We start from the raw sequence: 17,747 nt of genomic DNA, 5'->3' as shown, positions 1-17,747 counted from the left end.
CCCCCCCCCCCCCCCATTATTTTATCCTACTGTCCTTTCTCAGGGCCACTGGAGTTGTACTTGAGCATGAGGAGAAGTACTGGTACTCAACCTCCCACATTACTTATTTGTTCTCCAAGAGTGTATTTCTGCCACAGGCAGTCCTGTGAACCAGATTACATGATTTAATATTTTGCAAGACCTGTAATAATGAGTCAAGTAGAACTGGCCAACATGGTGCATCTTCCATTTCAACCAGTAGGTGAAGCTGAGAAGATTTATTGGACAGAAATACTGCCTTCCTGCCATTAATAAAAAGAAAGGGTCTGGGTAGTGCTGCACAGTTATTTCTCCATGTGAATTTATGAGGGCATTCAGGGAGAGTTGTTTTTCTTCACCTGATTCCCTTTTCCTTGCAGTGAATGATGGTTGTGCCACTGCTTGGCTGCAAGGCGAGCAGAGAGCAAACAGTTCATAAATGTAACTACCTTCAGGAGAGCTCTTCATGTACAGCAAAGTGCCCTAATGGAGGAAGCAGGCAGGGTGGGCAGGCTGTAAAACAAATGTATTGCTACTTAAAGAGTTGTCTTCACTCTGTTTATACCTCACTTGCTGCCTGATACAGACCGAGTGGAAATATTTTCAGCAATTATCTGTGAGCTTTTTCTTAGGAAGTTCTGCTCATCTTCAATGTGCCATGTCAGTCATCTTCTGCCTCTGTGCCTGTTCTGGTACTCTCTGCAGCGTTGCATAGTGGAAAAATAATTAAATCTGGGCTAGTAACCGGTACTTATAAAAGACATGGATCTAATTCTACTTCTACTCTTGTACACTGTATAAGAGAAAAGACTTCTGCTATTTTTTGTTTGATTCTTAGCACCATATAGCTCAGAGTGGAAGGGTCCTTTCTAGGTCCATTAAGAATAAAAGGAAAGATCTAAATACATTTGTGTTCAGAATCTCAGTAGAAAAGTGTCTTTTAGTCTATCAAACTCTGTGGAATTTTTCCTTAAAGGCAAAAAGATAAATACACTGTTTGCACTAAAACATTCATTTCTAACAAATGGCACTGGCCTATTTTAATGCAGTTACATGTGTAACTGAGGCAAAATAATGTGTTAATCTTCCTTTAAAAATGGGAGTGGCCTGCAGAGTTTACACATGTAAACATAGGAAAAAAATATTTTGGAATTAGAGCCCTGAATCCACATCGTCTGCCTGCTGTTTGCCTTGAAAGCATCATGCTGTTAAAACTACAGCTGTGAATTTGCCAAGCTCTGTCAATTGTAAAATATTCAGCTGATGTGGGTTAAACCAACATATTCTGCACAATTCTACATTTACACAGGCAATAGTTTTGTGTGAAATCCTGTAGGGATGGAATGTAAGCCTGGGACAGTTATTCCTGAATTTATGTCCTTGCTGTGACACTAACAGTCATTTTTCTGTTTGCAAAAAGTGTGGTTGCTTTATATCACCAAATCTTTACAATGACTACCTAGTTAATGATTGCAGAACAGCCAGAGGGCTTTAAAATAATTGGTAAACTATTTCTTATCCTGCTCTTATGTTGATTAAAGCCGGAATCATTTGCTATGGCGTCATCAAATGTTTGATTGCTCTGCCTGTTTATTGATGCTGTCACTAGTTACCGGTTCAGTTGTGTCCTGGGTGATTAGCTAGGGCTGTGCAAACTCCTCAGCATGCCTCTCCACTGCAAAATCACTAAAACACCTCTCCTTTCAATCATAGCATCTGTGCTGCTATTCTTTGAGTAACCATCTATGTACAGCATACCACATGACAGATCTCAAGGAGAACTGCCTCGTGTTGTACCGGTAATCCCAAGAACCATTACCACCAGTTAGAAATTATTTTGCTTGCCAGCAAAAGGTGGAATTTCCTCTGTAATTGTCTTTACATCGGTTTTGTTCCTTTCAAATTTCTGTAGGCAATCACCCTGAATGTGTCTCTATATGTTACACATGTACGAACTTCTGTTTTAAGAGACACCCCTACTTTATTTCTTGGTGTTATCAAATCAAGAATTCCATCCAGCACAGACTTAATATAGGAACAATTTGAGAGAAGTATTGGCAAGTGTTAATGGAAAATGAGGCTATGCAATTTAATGCCCCAGACAGCTACAAAACATTGACACTTCAATTTTAAAACCAGCTCACTTTTTCTCTTGCCAGTGGAAATACAGCTCCTTGGTAAAGGTGACACAATTAGCTCTTGTGAACAAGGTTCCTAGAGTATATATGTATTGCCTTTCATACTAGTGCTCCCTGAAAAAGTTGCTTAGATATTACAGATTCATTAGGTTGCTGTGTAATGACAAAACTGACCAATGTGACCTGTGGTTTTTATCCAAGGGAAACTCACTCCTGAAAATAATTTCTTTTGTAGAATTCACATGATACAATAACAAACCATATCTTGAGGCACTGCAGTGCACTGATGAATGAAAAGATGGTGTACTAGATACAGAAATAGATGATTTTGCCGAAAGACTGTGTCTTCTAACTGCTAAGAAAAGCAGTAAAATTACCATGCAGTAGCTTTTAGTTTAGACTAGTGTAATAGTAACTGCAGATTGTTATAACCTTCACCCACTCAAGCAGTGATGCCAGTTAATGTTATTACAAGGAGTCTGCAAATGTCACACCTGTGTTCCAGGGGATGGAACTCCCAGCACCCTGTGGGACTGATAACTTCACACCTGAAATAGTTTTCTGTTTGGAAGGACAGCACATGGTCCCAGTGTCAGATGCTGATGATAGTCTGCCCAGGGATGGTAAAGGCAGGAAGACCTTTCTGTCCTGCCACCTCCTGTGCACTTAACCTTGTATCTAATAAATACTGCAGGTTCTGTCCAAGTTTTGGATGGATCAAAGGTCACAGGTCAGAGGTCACAGGGTCCAAGACCAAAGACCATTGAGGCTTGGGAAGCCACATTTGATCCAACTCCTTGATTATGGCTCCTTCCCCCCAGCTCATGGCCCCACATCCCCATCACGGGCAGCTTCACCCCACAATGAGCAGCAGCCCCAGGTGTGGTAAGTGAGGATGATGAGGGGTTGGGACAGCCCCGGGTGTGGGCAGTGAGGACTATGAGGGGTTGAACACTGTGGGGAGCAGCTCTCAGGGGGTTAACTGGGAACATCTGCCCCAGGGAGCTGTTGGAGGGGAGTGACTGAGGAGGAGGTCCTGGGGGTTCTCTCAAGGGCTGATGGTGAGAGCATGTCCCAGGAGAAGGAGCATTGCTCAAGGAAGGGGACAAGCCTTGTGCTGAAGGGTAGTGTAGAAGAGGGGAGTAACATACCCAAACAGGTGAGGCAGTGTGTGGGGGCACAGGGAAGATCTTTCTGCTTTTGATTTCCTCTTCCTAGTTCCTGCCCAGTGCATTTCAGTACCCCCAAATCCTTCCCCCGTGCACCCCAGTGACCCAGAAAGAAAGTGGTGGAAAGGGGAAGCATTTTTGGGTGTTAAATTGAGGGAAACTCCCCCTTTTTCACTTTTTTGGAGGTTTAAATTGGGGAGATAACCTCTTTATGCATCATCTTAGGGATCTAAATTGATAGAGAGCTTCAGTTTTTTGTTATTTCAAGGATTTTTAAGGATTAAATTGAGGGAACATTTCCCCTCCTCCCACCTTGACACCTTTTAAAGGCTGTAAATTGAGGAGGAAAAGGGTGAGAAAGGTGAGCCACTTGGAGTGATCCCCAGAGGTTCCTCCCAAATGCAGAGGGTCCCCATGGTGCTATGGGAGATGAGGAGGGAATCTACAAAAGGGATCCTTAAGGCATTTCAAAGTGCATTTGCCTGGGAAGGAAAGCACATAGCCCCAGTGTTTCAGGTGCAGGTGATAGGCTGCCCAGGGAGGGTAAAGGCAGCATCAACACACACATCACTCAAGTCAGAGAAAAGAATTAAGAAATGTAAAAGAGGAACACTATTAAAGGGGTTTTAAGTCTGTCTCTGAATTTAGAGGAAAAGAAATTCCATTTTTTACAGCAGGTCAGCTGGGTTTACATAAGATATTTAACAAATGAGTAAAATTCTAGGAAGTTAGACTGACAACTTCCCAGGCTCATAGTATTGTCTGTGCAAAGCAAAGCTGTTAAACAATTATGGCTTCCATCATCCCCTTCAGGGTTATAGCTAAACCTAACTCAGTTAATAGCTGGAGAAGATGACTGAGTCAAGCACCATGAGTAACAGCAGGTTATTATCAACTTTGATGTGAAGATATAAATTACAATCAGGTGCTTTTAAAAGCAAAACAAGTCAGCTTTAAATCACTGTAGTAACACACAAGTAGACTGCTCTGACAAAAACACTACCATTGGATGCAGTGGTAGGGAAGCACTTTCACACACTCTGGGACTAGTTGTAACACTTTAGATTTTCTTAGGAAGAGCTGGCTGCAAATCTCTCTTGTGCCAGCAGTGTAAGTGAGATGATGATGATGAGAACTTTTTTCTTTGACTCAAGAACATATTCATGACCTAATGCAAGTTCAGTGGAAACTATTTTATGCAAAAAGTCAGCCTAAAAGTGAAGTCATTTTTCACATCAGATTCAAACAGCTTTTGTGCTTACTAATGCTTTCTGTTGTGTTTGATTTTGAATGTCATCTGTTTTGGGTTATAATGAATGCTTTGAATAACCAGTACTTTGAATAACCAGTCTTTTAATTTGCATAGGAGATCAGCCATCCTCATATTTTAAAGGCAAGCAAAGATATTTGCTGGTTTTGTTGAAACAAGCCTTGGCTACAAATCATCAGAGTGAATGTATGCTTCATGTTCTCTTCTTTAATTATGTCGTAATTAAACCTGGAATTTATGCCAGTGTTTATGATACTATAAAGTTCTACAATGAAATAAATAGCCCTCAGAACAGATGAACAAAACAGCTTTTCATGAGTTAGAATTTAGACTCTTAAACAAATTCTTGGGTATTTTAGAAATTAAAAGAATAATAGCAGAAAAGGGTGAGGTTTTGTCATTTAAGGCAATTCCTCCAAACATTTTCATAGTCTGATACTTATCATTCTGCTTTAAAGGTACATTTCAGACTTAAGCAACCTTGAGAAGAATTAAAATTTCCTCATTTCCATGTAGTAATTAAGTAGTAATTAAGGATACAGGTTATGATAATATGGTCTCAGATGTTGCAACCAGATGCAATTGAAACTCAGGTTTGGAGTTAGATTTCTTAAATTGCTTCTGGATTCAGTCTTAATGTTTGCTGTTCTGATATCACTTGGATTCCATTCTGCCTGTCATTTTTTGGATTTAGTCAACTGATTGCTATTATCATGATGATTTTGCATTCACGTAAATGTACGAGACATTTGTTGCCAAGCAACAAAAAAGCATCTTCAGGATGGCAGAGGCATAGGTTTGCTTTTTACCTTAAGGCTTCAGACCAGAAATAAGAATTTGGCAACACTTGCTCTTCATTTTGTAATAAATCTCACTAGAAACATAGAACTTGAACATAGATTAGGAGAGGAAGTTTGAGCTTGCCAGAGATTCTGACTGCGAAGTATCTGTACCTCAGCATGAAGAAATGTTCAGTTAGGATAACAGTCTCTGTTAGGCCTGAAGTAGTCATGGCACGGAGCTTTACAGCCTTATGCTTCCCATCAGCTCATTTTTCTTGGAAAGTCTTTGCCTTGTCTAATTTCATAAAATAACTACACTGCTGAATAACAAAGAGGCTGTTCATCAGGTGTGGCCCAGTTCTGCTTCATAGTTCTGACATTTACATATAATCACTATGTTCTCTAAATGCAGCCTGAGTAAATGGAGCAAAGTATTTTTTCTGAAATTTTTCTAGATCTCACTTTTTTCATGTACTTTTGAGTCACTGCTTGTGCTACCTTATGGCAGTGCATCTGATATTACGACATGACAGTTTTGGGAGGGACTGGGCTCATTCCTCTGGCTTGGGTTAGGTATTTTTCTACAGGAATAAGTGTGACATTTCCCAAAATGACTTAATAATCACTGTTTCCTTGCAAAAGCTTGGTCTGGCTTGAGTCACCTTACAGTGAAAACGTAACTTCCCTTTGTTTCCATGGAATGTTGTCTGTAGGCCACTGCTCCTTGATTTCTTGCTTTAGAAAGAGCCAGAATAGTTTAACTAGTTTTAGGCACCTGTAACAATTTGCAGTGAGTGGAGCAGCATTTACCCTCTACCCCTGTCCTCTCCCACCTTTCCCCATCACTGCTGCCTGAGCTGGCTGCCTGTCAAGCGACTCATTTTCTTTGGGACAAGGTGGCATTTCCTAAGGTTAATGATATAGCTCTGTGACCTGACAGATGGAAGAATGAGAAAGATCACAGAGGAAAGGAGATACAGAGAGAACAAGGTGGTTAAATACCTTTCTAGGAAAACTAACCTTAACTTGGCATATTGTAAATTTTGGTCTTTTAGATTTTATTACCATGGGTTTGGGGGGAAATACCCAGTCAACAAGTGAACTTTTGTATTATACCCTTTTGTGCTCTTATAAAATTGTTTCTGTTGTTTTATCCTATTTTATCTGTCTGATTTAATTAAATACAAAAATGTGCATCCCAATTCCCTTATCTCAGGGGAGAATGAGAGTATAGGAGAAAAAAAAGAGGTAGGTTTGAAGGGAATCTTACGAATGTTTTTAAAAAGGAATTAATACTTCCAAAGAGCAATCCACAAGTGCACGTTATTACGCATTTTTTGCTCAGATTATTATATAGAAATTTGTGGTCGTCTTCAAGGCCAAGGAAACCTGTGAGCAGGAAGGAGAGATCAGTTTCCTGCATTTTAACCCATGTCCATCCTCCACTAGCTGACATGGTCCTCTCAGGTCTCCCAATGCCTTCCTTATGGTGCTAGGAGTATGTTTCCAGACTGAAGGGATTTCCATGTCATTCTTTCAAAAATGCCTGAAAACAATTGCTCTGGAGGAAACCAGAACAAGTTTATGCTGTGTGCACACCTGGTTCACCAGCCCAGGTGTTACTGGACATTCCATCAACAACGCTGTCTGATTAGATCCTGATTAAGCTTTCCCTTGATCTTTGATTGACATGGAGCTGTGCCCTAGTGAATTGGCAGTCATTTTGGCCTCTCTGTTTTTTCTTTCTCTTTCCTATAAATAAGTAACTATTCTCTTTGAGGCACTTTAATATTCAGATTTGGAGAACTGAAATTAGAGCACATTCAGCACATTCTGACAAAAACATAGTTGCATAAAAGGTTTTTACATATAAAGGATCTTCTGGTCAGTTTCCAGTTTATTTTCAATTTTTTTCTGCTTCCTTTTGGACTTTTTCAGCATTGCTGAGTTCCCACATGAACATCTGCAACATAATTTTAATCATAAGTGCTTTATAATCATGCACACTATAAATATTAGATTGTCTTTTAGAGGCCACTTCACTTTGATTTTGAATATTAAGTGGAACAAACAAAAAAATTATTATTCAGACAATTGCTCTAATTCTGGTGTCCTCATTTCTGGGCTAAAATGCAACTAAATTCTGCCATTGCTGGAGTTTGAAATACATGGTCTTGTAATTAAGTAGTGTGCAGGACCACTCAGAGAGCTAGAGATAGAGGCATACATTGGATTGAAACAGATATTAGTCTCTTTTGCTATAGCAAACTCAAAGGACTTCTGAATAGCCAGATGAGAGCACAAGGGAATGTTTCCCAAACTTGTAGCAATGAGAATGATTCTCATGTGATACATTCAGAAAAAAAAAGAAGAGAAAGCTGAGCAAAAAGCCCTATCCAGGCACAGATGTTGGGCTAGGTGTGTGTATTTGCAGTTTACCAGGTAAACCTTTTCTGATTAAATGAGCTTCCAGTACAATGGGTCTACAATTTGTCTGGCTTTGCCTTACCATAATCTTGACTTGCCTCGCCAGCCTGGCGTATCTGTCTCTCTGTGCTTTCTTTTTCTCCAGGATCTGGGTGGAGATCACTTATCACATGGATATGCTGATGGCCACCTGGGCTGTGTCTGCCTTGGAAGTTAGTTTGCTCAAGCTGAGTTACTATAGTCATGCTTAATTTATGCTTATTGCAGCCCATTGCTCCAATACTGGTTTTAGACTGTTCTGAGCCCAACAAAAAAAAATGGAAACTGGGCTCAAAATTCTTTAATACTTTAAAAATTCTGAAAGATGGACTTTTCCCAACCATGGAGAGGTGGTTAGAATAGTAGAAACCAGATGGTGCTGGCTGCTGCTGTTTCACCTGATTACTGGCGTCTTAGGTGTTTTTCTAGGTAAGGCAGGGTCCCTAGATGCAGAACTCCACCAAGAAGCAGAGAGAGCTTGAGATATATGCCACGTCAAATGGATGAGTTAGGCAGTGTAGCATATTTTCATTTCCTTATCTGGGTTTTTTTTTCTGATAACCAGGTTATGGAAAGAATGGAGAAGTAGTTTTCAAGAGCTCAGGGAGGAGTTAAGTCTGGAACATTTTTAATTTTGCTTGTTCTGTATTAATTACTCTTTCTTCTATAAACAAAGAAAGCATCGAATGTTTGCCTGTATGTAAGACCTTACATGGAGACTTCTTCCAAAGGCCAGGAGTATAGGCACACACCTTTGGTATCATAGAGTTTTGTTGAGGCCAATGTATGTTCATGTGGCATAGAATTTTTTTCATATTATTTCAAGTGAACTGTAAGAGATCCTATATCATGGCTCTTTCATTTCCTGGATAAGAGTAGTAAAGACCTGATTTCAGAAAACATCTGTATTTAGAACAATACCTTCATGTGCATCCTCAAAATTACATACATGCCAAGATACATAATTCTATTTCTTTTAATGGCCACTCTCTCCTCTGCACTTGCCTGAACCTGCAGTCGACTGTCTGGAACTCTGTTTACTTGTTTGAAAATATATATGTACGTGAAACATTTTTAGGATATGTAGTGAAATTCACTAGCCATGTCTGCCAGTAAGAGAAGCCACAAGAAAAGTTGTGAAAACCACAGCCCTGGCTGCCCTTTCAGTCTGATGTCTCCAAGTAACACTTTGCCATTTTGGACTTTGTAAAAGCTCTATGCAAGTATCATTTGCCAGTGTCTCCTCAGCTGAAGATGTGAGTGGGGCAAATGTAATCACTGCGTTGGAAGGTGGGAACGATGCAGGAGCTACCTCTGCCTACACTCGTGAAAAGTACAGTGGGCCCAAATGCAATAAGAATAGATCACTATAGTATTTGGAAGAGCTGGCAGCAGTGATACTCCTTGCAGCTAGCCAGGTAATTTTAGTCTAACTCTTTGTTGAAATGAGCACGTAATGTGGGAGACCAGAGCAAGTTCCTTATTCACAGAATGAGGCTAAACACAGCATCCAGCACCACTGTTTGCAAGCTGGAAACTTCCTTCTTGAATAATATCTGATAATCATCCTTGTCTGCATGACCTGTATGTCAGCATATGCTGAAAGCACATCTATTTTGAAAGCACTCTTAATAACACAGCTGCAGCCCTGCAGAAGAGTGTGCTGCCTGAACATGCCTCCACACTGCTCAAGCTGCAGCAAAGTTCTGCACCAAGCACTGAAATCAGATCTTTCCCCAGGAAAAGTCTTATAATTAACCTATCATTGTAAGATTTCTGGGTTTATTCCCCAAGGAAAGAGAATCTAGTCAAGACATGAAAAATGTGTCAACCTAATACAATAATAGAATAGTGAAGTCCTGTGGTCTATTGATGCATTAGATTTATGAAAAGCTCTTTTCTGTTTATCCCCCACAAACACAAACTTGCACTCAAAACCATTATATAATTGTTAATCCATAATACATTTCTCTTGTCAGTTGAATGATGACAGTCTGCATTGATCAGCTTTTTTTTGAATGAAGTAATTTTTTGGAGCTCTTTTTTAATTCTAGGAACTTTCTTTCATACTGCAAGTTTTACTTCTCTAATATAAAATTCTACAGAATAATTTTAGGCTGTGGTCTGTATCCTGGTAATCAATGTAATTGCCTTCCTCATTCTTCCCAATCTCCTTTCATTTTTCCGTTAGTCCTAAGCACAAAATATTTTCTCTGAGCCTGTGACTGAGGAGGAATTTCTACAGAGCATCACCAAAAAATGAAACAACTTTCTAGCAGATAATTGCAAAGCAGATAAGGAAGTATGTGGCTGAAATTTCTATAATACTCAGCTCACTTGGTAATGTTTATCTCCCCAGCCAAACCTTCCCCAGAATGGCTCTTTTGAATGGATGCCACAGCATCCATATAGGGCATCAAGAAGAAAAATTGCTGCTGCTTTCAATTAGGAAGTAAAATAAAAGTTTTTGAACAGTGAAATGAAGTGTTAGAGGGGACTTGTGTTATTTTATGCCTTCTTGCCTTATGGGCAATGTGGAAGTGAAAATATCAGGTGAAAACTTGAAGTCATTTACTTAGTTATAGTTTTTGATACTGCACACATCTGCCTTTAAGTGCTACCACTGCATTTTCTCACAGTCCTGATTTCCAAAAATAAGCTCCACCCTGTCTGAAATTTTGCCTTGAAGTTCAGAAATGCCCTATCAGTGTTTGAAAATGGGGTACAGACCTTGTCTGCCTTTGTTAGCTCTGAAAGTTGCTGCTTTGTTTTGCTGCCTTCTGAAGCTGTTTTTACATAAGCCTGTGAACAGGATTGTTTTACTTTTAATGTGGATCTATCCTCTTCTTTAATAAACAGCACTTGAGGCATGATTGTGTAAAATATTTTTGTGCATATGCAGGAGAGACAGGATTCCTCTCTCCAGCCTCTCAAGTCTGGAATGCAGAGATCTGCAGCTGTGCCTGCCGTTTAGTAGGAATGAGGCAACCTCAAAAGAGAGAAAATTATTTTCTTATAGCTGACTTTGTGATGAGGCTTCTCTTACGGTCAACAATACCTTTCTTGTATATAAGAGTCTTCAGAAAAGAGATAGCATTTTTAACAAATACTTGTAAAGTATATGTCACAACCAATCCTTCCTTGCTAATAGCATCAGCATGGCTCTCTAATGCAACCTGTTTCTATCATATAAGGGAGAAGTTTTCTCTAGTATTGGAGGAGGTGAAGCAATCACAGGGAGGATGCTAATCATATAGGCTAGCTATGAAAAATTGAGAAGGGTTCTTTCTATTCTCAATACAAGGATGCAAAAGGAAAACACAATCAGTGGTCTGTTGTGGCATCTCTTTTCCAATAAAGGGAAATATTTCCCAAATACTTCTGGCTTACAATTGCAGCACTCACAAAGAGAAGATAAAACACAAAGCATTTGGGGATAAAAATGCCAAATTCTAGCAACTGCACACTGAGGTTTATAGTGCTATTTTCTCTCTGGTTTCTTTCTTGTTAAGTTTCTTAACAAGTTCACAACTTGTATAATGCCTACAAGTATGATATATATATATATATATAAAATAATTTTAAAATAAGCATAGGCCTGCCTGGGAAGGCTTGAGACAGGTAAGTATAAGGTAGTTCATCTGTGACATAGAGAACCATGTGAACCTGTTGAAATCCACTCTTGGAAAGGACTCACCATGATTCCATCTGTCTCGGAAAACCCAGTGTGCCTATCAGCTCTTCTCCCAACAAGAGGAATAAATAATTATCCTGTTTCTCTCTAGTTTTCAACTGCATTTACATGCCCTGGATACTTTATGTTATGGATACAGTCAAAGGCTACCTGTGAAAGCTTATCACAGTGTAGGCTAAACCATGAGCACATTGAAATCACAGATATTTAAGGCAGAAATGTAGCACTAATCTTAACAATGGTGACAGTTTCATTCCCTGATTTAATGCAGGAAGAAGAAAATGAAAGAGGCTTTCAAAACAGGAATGGTGGCCTTATGTTTTACACAGTAGAGTTACTGGCTGCTTGTTGCAGTGAATGGATTGCTGCTGTGTTTATTGCAAATGCAAAATCCCCCTTATAAGACAGGGTAGCCAATAGCTTTTCACAAACAGGATCTGTTTCAGAGTAGCATTACAAAACTGTTAGGCAAAATGTGTCTCTTCCAGGAATAGCATGATGTACTCCTTTTATTTAATAGAAACTGGATATTTTAATCCATATGGAAATGGCAAAGAAAAAAAATGTTCCGCAACATTGTTCCTCTGAATTGCCTAGTGATACATGTTACCAAATGTCGTCCCAGACTCTATACAAGGAGTATGTCAGTTCCCCTACTGTTGTAAAGAAATTCTGGTTTTTCAAGAGCTTCCTGATGACATTGTGAATGATACCATGTTAATTTACCACATGTTGTTCTGTTCTCTCTTTCATCAAACATTAGAAATCTTGAAAACTTTCTGGGACATACCTTCTCCCATAATTTTATGGAAGAGGTGCAAAGATTTTCACTCTTTTGTTGTTGCTTCACATTTCAGAGATTTTGATGCAGCTTGTGAGATAATATAAGTACTGCATATAACCTCCTGTGCTAACACCAGCGTATACATTTCTCATCTCACATCTTAGCATAACTGGATGTCTAGCTGACACATTTTTGTATGGCTAAGTTAGCTTTGCTCTAAATAGATAGTAGTTTAATCACTTATATGTTGCTTGTCTTGTTTATTCCAAATGCAGATATTCAGGAATTGAGATACCTACTCATTTTTTGACTTTTCCCCCATCTCTCAAGACTGTAGTATCTCCACTGGAAGGTCAGAGAAGAGTGTCAAAAGTTTGGGCAGTGGGAAGAAGTGCTTTTCCTAAAGGGAAGAATAAAATAGGTAATGATTCATTATAATTTTATGTAATGAATGTGTCTGTGGGTGTGGAAACCTTGAGGGACATCTACACAAGGAGGAAGAGGACTTGTCCTAGGCTAGATTGCACTGATGCTTTCTCCCTCAAAAACCATGTGGGAGTTACAGATGGGAAATCTGTCTGCCCTGTGGAAAACTGCCCACAGTACATCCATCAGTAATGGAATAGAAAGAAAGAGGACAGATAGTTTCTTGAAACTGAGGCTTTTTAGGCTGTTGATTAGGGAATGACTGTAACAGCATTAATTGATGAAACTTCACAGAAGATTGGATGATGAGACACTAAAAGCTTATGTTGCCCTGATTATACAGCAATAGAGGGGAAATTGTCATGGATATTCGTCTGTATGACTTACAGTAATAATTTCTTCAGGTAGCCTCCCATATTATTTTGTGTTTTGAAGGACATACAAGGATTCTTTTTTCCCCTAGTTTCCAAGTTTGACAAGTGCTGAGCTGCAGCACAGCCACATTTTCCTTGTATTTCTCATCATGCTGCACAGATACAGGGTAACTGAGCAATATGCAACTTTCTGTGGCTGCTGTTTCTGTTGTTTCTGGCCTCGTCCTGTGGAAAGTCTCAATACCTGAGTCAGGATCAAGCAGACCACTGGAACTTGCTGATGCATTTTGAAGGCCAGAGTTTCTGAAGTGGCTGACTATTGCAGTCAAGACAGCAATGTTTCTAATGTGCCAACACTGGAAATAGCAGTTGTTGTAATCTCTAATCTTCTGGAGTGGAATAGATGGCAAATCCCAAACATAATGGTGTTAGAAATGTCTGCATCAGCTTGATCTTTCCTTCTCAGGGTATGTATTGTGGTACTGAAGCTTTGCTGACTAGATGAAAGAAAACCAGTCACTTCAGTAAATGTATGTTGAAAAAATCCACACTTCATAGGTCCTTTCAATTATATCTCTGTAAAACCATAAATCAAATAAGTGTGTAAAATATTCTAGAATTGCAGAAAAGGGATTTGATGAAGCTCTTTTAGAAAGAGTTGGGACAGATATGTCAAATATATTGGCAAAGGAATGAAATACTTTTTATGGATTTCCTTCTGTACAGAAAGTAACTGACATAACGCATCAAAGTCCCAAGGAGTTGGAAGATTCCTGTAAGCATCTGGAAGGATTATAGAAAATTGTTGTTTTACAGAGGAACATTGAGTTCTTTCTTCTTTCCCACTAGGTGATCTGCTAGCATTGATGGCAAATTTAGGATCCTATTTATTCTTATTTATCTAAAATAATAAGTTTCATGTTTGCTTCTGCTATCTTTTCACTGCCAGCCCTGGAGTTCATAAGTCAAGAAAGTCATTATCTTGCTGCTTTGATTATGCATCCAGCTACATAATTTACTTAGCAACTATGGAACAGTTGTTTGGTTCTCTGTGGGTTTTTATGATGTCTCTACATCTCCTGCAACGCATTTAGTTGCATGATGGCACCACTTGGCCTCTCTCTTCATGGATATGACATTTTGACCACTGTCTTTCAAAGAAAGTCAGGACAGAGTTGATTTCCAAATTGAATAAAACTAAGGCATTTTTCATTTATTTTAATGCTAAGAAAATTGTTACAGATGGAGTGAGGAGAGATCCCATCTTGAATGTCAAACAGGCTTGCCTAGTTGTGATTTGTGAAGCTTTAGAATAAGTTTCCCAGGGGAAGTTGTGGAAGACAAGCTTCTATTTATGTGTAAAGCTGCCTTAATTAATCTTGTCTGCTTTTATTTTTAGTAATATGCCTGAAAGTATTGCTTTTTGCATTTGTAAATTCTGAGGAATTTCAACCTACCTATCCCAGATACAGAATGAGCTGCTCTGATAGGTTGTGTGTAACTCATATATGTAGCTCTGTTACGTGCAACTTATATAAATATATATATATGATGTGGTTAAAGACGTATGCAGCACGGTGTGTATCTGAGTCATTAAAGACTCTTCCACCCACTGTTCAGATCTCAGTTTTAGATGTAGCTGAAATCAGGTGGAGAGCTTACTGCTCAAGACAAGGTAGCAAAAGTGTGCAGCCTTAAACTACCAAACATGAGCTGCATCACTTCACTACAGTGTTTTTACTGAGTGCTCACTGTGCCTTTTTTGGTAACAACCAACAGTTGAATTTTCTGTCTTTTGACTGTAAATCCTTCAGCACCAAGTTTAAAAATTATACTGTAAGGAAGTGCTGTCTCTAAGATAGGTTATATTGAATATAACTTTGATTTCAGTCAAAATACTCATTCATTTGGACACTGGCAGAGTAGGTAACATGGATTACAGGAGGTCCTGCCTATGGATTAAACTACAAGTTTATTCAGTTCTGCATGAAGCTGTTCAGAGCTTTAGGCTGTGTTAATGTGACACCTTCAAATAATTGATTTTCCTCAGTAAACAAGCACCACGTTTGCTAATATCCAGACACAAGGAAGTCTGTCATGTCTGCGGTGCTTCCAGTCCTCCCTCCTGTAAGTAATTGAAATCTGGAGAAAATTTGAATATGTATATATTTCATGTGTTTAATATGGAGAAAAGCTTCCTGAGACCTAAGTCTTCTAAAAAGATTGGCTGTTATAGCATGAAGGCCATAGAAGGCTTTCTTTCAGTTCTCCAAGCCAGTGCTCCATATTTCTTACAGTGCTCCATACTTCTTACAGTGTCTATATATTTTTTTCCTAGCTCTTCACACACACTAAAACACAACAAACTAAATGCCACTACATCATGCTAAGAGGCAGCTGCTTGTTGGTGTCTTGTGCCAAGGTTCTCACTAGTCCTAGATAAAGCCTAAATTTTCTTTTCCTGCCCATCAGTACAATGGTCCCATGGGATGGGTGCTCCAGGACCACCCAGGAATAGAGGGAACACACCACAGAGTGAAAGACAATCTCATGTTCAGGATTAGGTTCATCACACCTTCATCAAACCACGGTCCCTCTCCTATGCAGACCATCTCTGACTTACTGTGTGTTTCCTACAGCCAAACTGTGGCCTGACATCCTGCAGCTTTGCTGTTTTTGTTGACTCTCACAAGCTCTGGGTGCATTTTTTTAAGCTCACATGAGCCAGTTATCACAATGGCACCTACTTTACCTTGCAGTGGCTCATCTTTCAACAGGTGAATAAAGTTATTGCAAACACAGTGAAAACATCTAAAATCAAGGGGTAAATGCTGGAATTCTAGTCTGTGGAGCCCAGCATAAGTAATAGCAACTTCTGTTATGAACTCATTCCACTTGCTGCGGTGATATTTACATTCCCTTGTATCTTCCCAGCAATTTATAGTTTCAATATTCCCTATCAGAGTAGCATGACATTAAGTCTAAATGCATTAGGTATTGGGACTTTGGTTTGTATCAACCAATGTCCAAGTTTTCTGATAGGCATAAACTTGCCATTCTCAACATTGCAGAGGATCCCCAGGCCCTGCTGAGCAACCTGAACTCTGAACTTAAGTTTTTTGAGCAGCTGGTGAGTAATAGTGGAGAAATAATACCTTTTTTTGCCAGTGAAACAACACACTTCAAATGTATTAGTGAAATTCAGACCAGTATAATTTTTTCCTCTTCCAAGACTCAAATGTGTACATATTTTTGAATATGATTAAGGGTTTTTTCCAAAGAAAGTCACATATTGCATGCAGTAAAAGGTAGGCTTTTGGGAAGAGGAAGCTGAAAGGCAGGGAGAAAGGAATGATTTTCTGGTAATAAAGTAATAAATTGTTTCAAAGCTTTAACGTATTTGAAATGCTCTTATTTAGACATGTACAAACCTGTATGGATATTCTCAATCTGCTTCAAATACTGTTATTAAATGAATTTTAAACCAGTTCTTCAGTGAATTGATCTAAATGGCCATTGTCCAAATTTGAATAAGTTTTTCCTCTGTATTTCCCACAGTCTAAGTGAGGTGGATTCAGTTCACCTGTTTTGTTTAGGGAAACCCAGGCACAAGGCCAGTGCCTTTTTTTGTTTGCTTTTGCATATTTACTGCTTCATCATCATAAGGTAGCTCCCAGTCCTCAAACTCCTGCTGATGGATTGAGATTTTACCGTGTTTAGATTGAGCACAACAGCATCCACACCTGCATGGCTGGACCCCAAGCATGCAGCACACTGGATCACAGCTGCAGTCGCAGTTGACAAGTCAGGATACAAGATTTCGATGGTAATAGGATTAGTATTGGGAGATTTAATTCCTTTACCTCTCCAACCAACAAAACATCCGTTGTTTTAGTGCTCGTTGTCGCTTGCCTTTCAAATCAGATTTCTTTGGAGACTCTGGAAAACTGTTACATGAATGTAAATGAAAATAAGCTGATGCTGCAGTTCTTTATTATCTGAGCTATTAAGATTCAATACCTGAACCAGTCCCTTTATAAGTAAGAATGAACAGAAAAAGTACTGTAAGTAAGTCAGACATTTGAAAAAAAAATGCCTGAATAGATTTGGTGGCACTTTATGACTGAGAAAAATTATACAGAATTCATGATGAAAAAGCCATTGTTCACCTCTGCTAAATTTGCTTTATCTATGTTAGTCTGCTGTTATAACACATGGAAAATAGATTTGGGATTTGTTTCTTTTTCCCCAGAGATAGAAATAGATTTTTCCCTATTGAAGATTTTCTCATACCTTTTATTCTGTGCATTCTCTACAGACAGTTCTGAGCTCAAAAGCTGAACATGCAATGCACTGAGCAGGAATATTGTTTGTGGCATTAAACCTCTGCTCGCAAGACACTAGTGAATTTTCTACCAGAATGGAATTGGTTTTCAGTGCTTGTCATGCATTTGTCTTTCAGCCTACCATCCCTGCTGGGAATGGCCTTGTCTGTGGACTCGGCTCTGTACCGTTGGCAGCGACTAGGAGATCGAAGTCCCTCCAAGACTCTGTCAGAATCGACACCACTGCTGATCTCTGTCAGAGACAAACCCAAACCCAACCTAAACAAATGGAGGATTGTGT

General features: G+C 39.2%; 1 protein-coding gene across 1 annotated transcript in view; it reads left to right on the top strand.

Moving 5' to 3' along the window:
- Positions 1-17,602: 17,602 nt before the first annotated feature.
- Positions 17,603-17,747, top strand: part of ATP10B (ATPase, class V, type 10B) — a 49,603-nt gene continuing 49,458 nt past the window's right edge. The window contains 2 exon segments of the mRNA XM_009083024.1: positions 17,603-17,744; position 17,747. The exon segment at position 17,747 is cut by the window's right edge and continues 126 nt beyond it. Of these exon segments, the coding sequence (XP_009081272.1) occupies positions 17,603-17,744; position 17,747 (143 nt within the window).

This window comes from Acanthisitta chloris, unplaced genomic scaffold, assembly GCF_000695815.1.
Source record: "Acanthisitta chloris isolate BGI_N310 unplaced genomic scaffold, ASM69581v1 scaffold16469, whole genome shotgun sequence".
Classification (NCBI taxonomy): domain Eukaryota; kingdom Metazoa; phylum Chordata; class Aves; order Passeriformes; family Acanthisittidae; genus Acanthisitta; species Acanthisitta chloris.
This window is presented reverse-complemented; position numbering and strand designations above follow the sequence as displayed.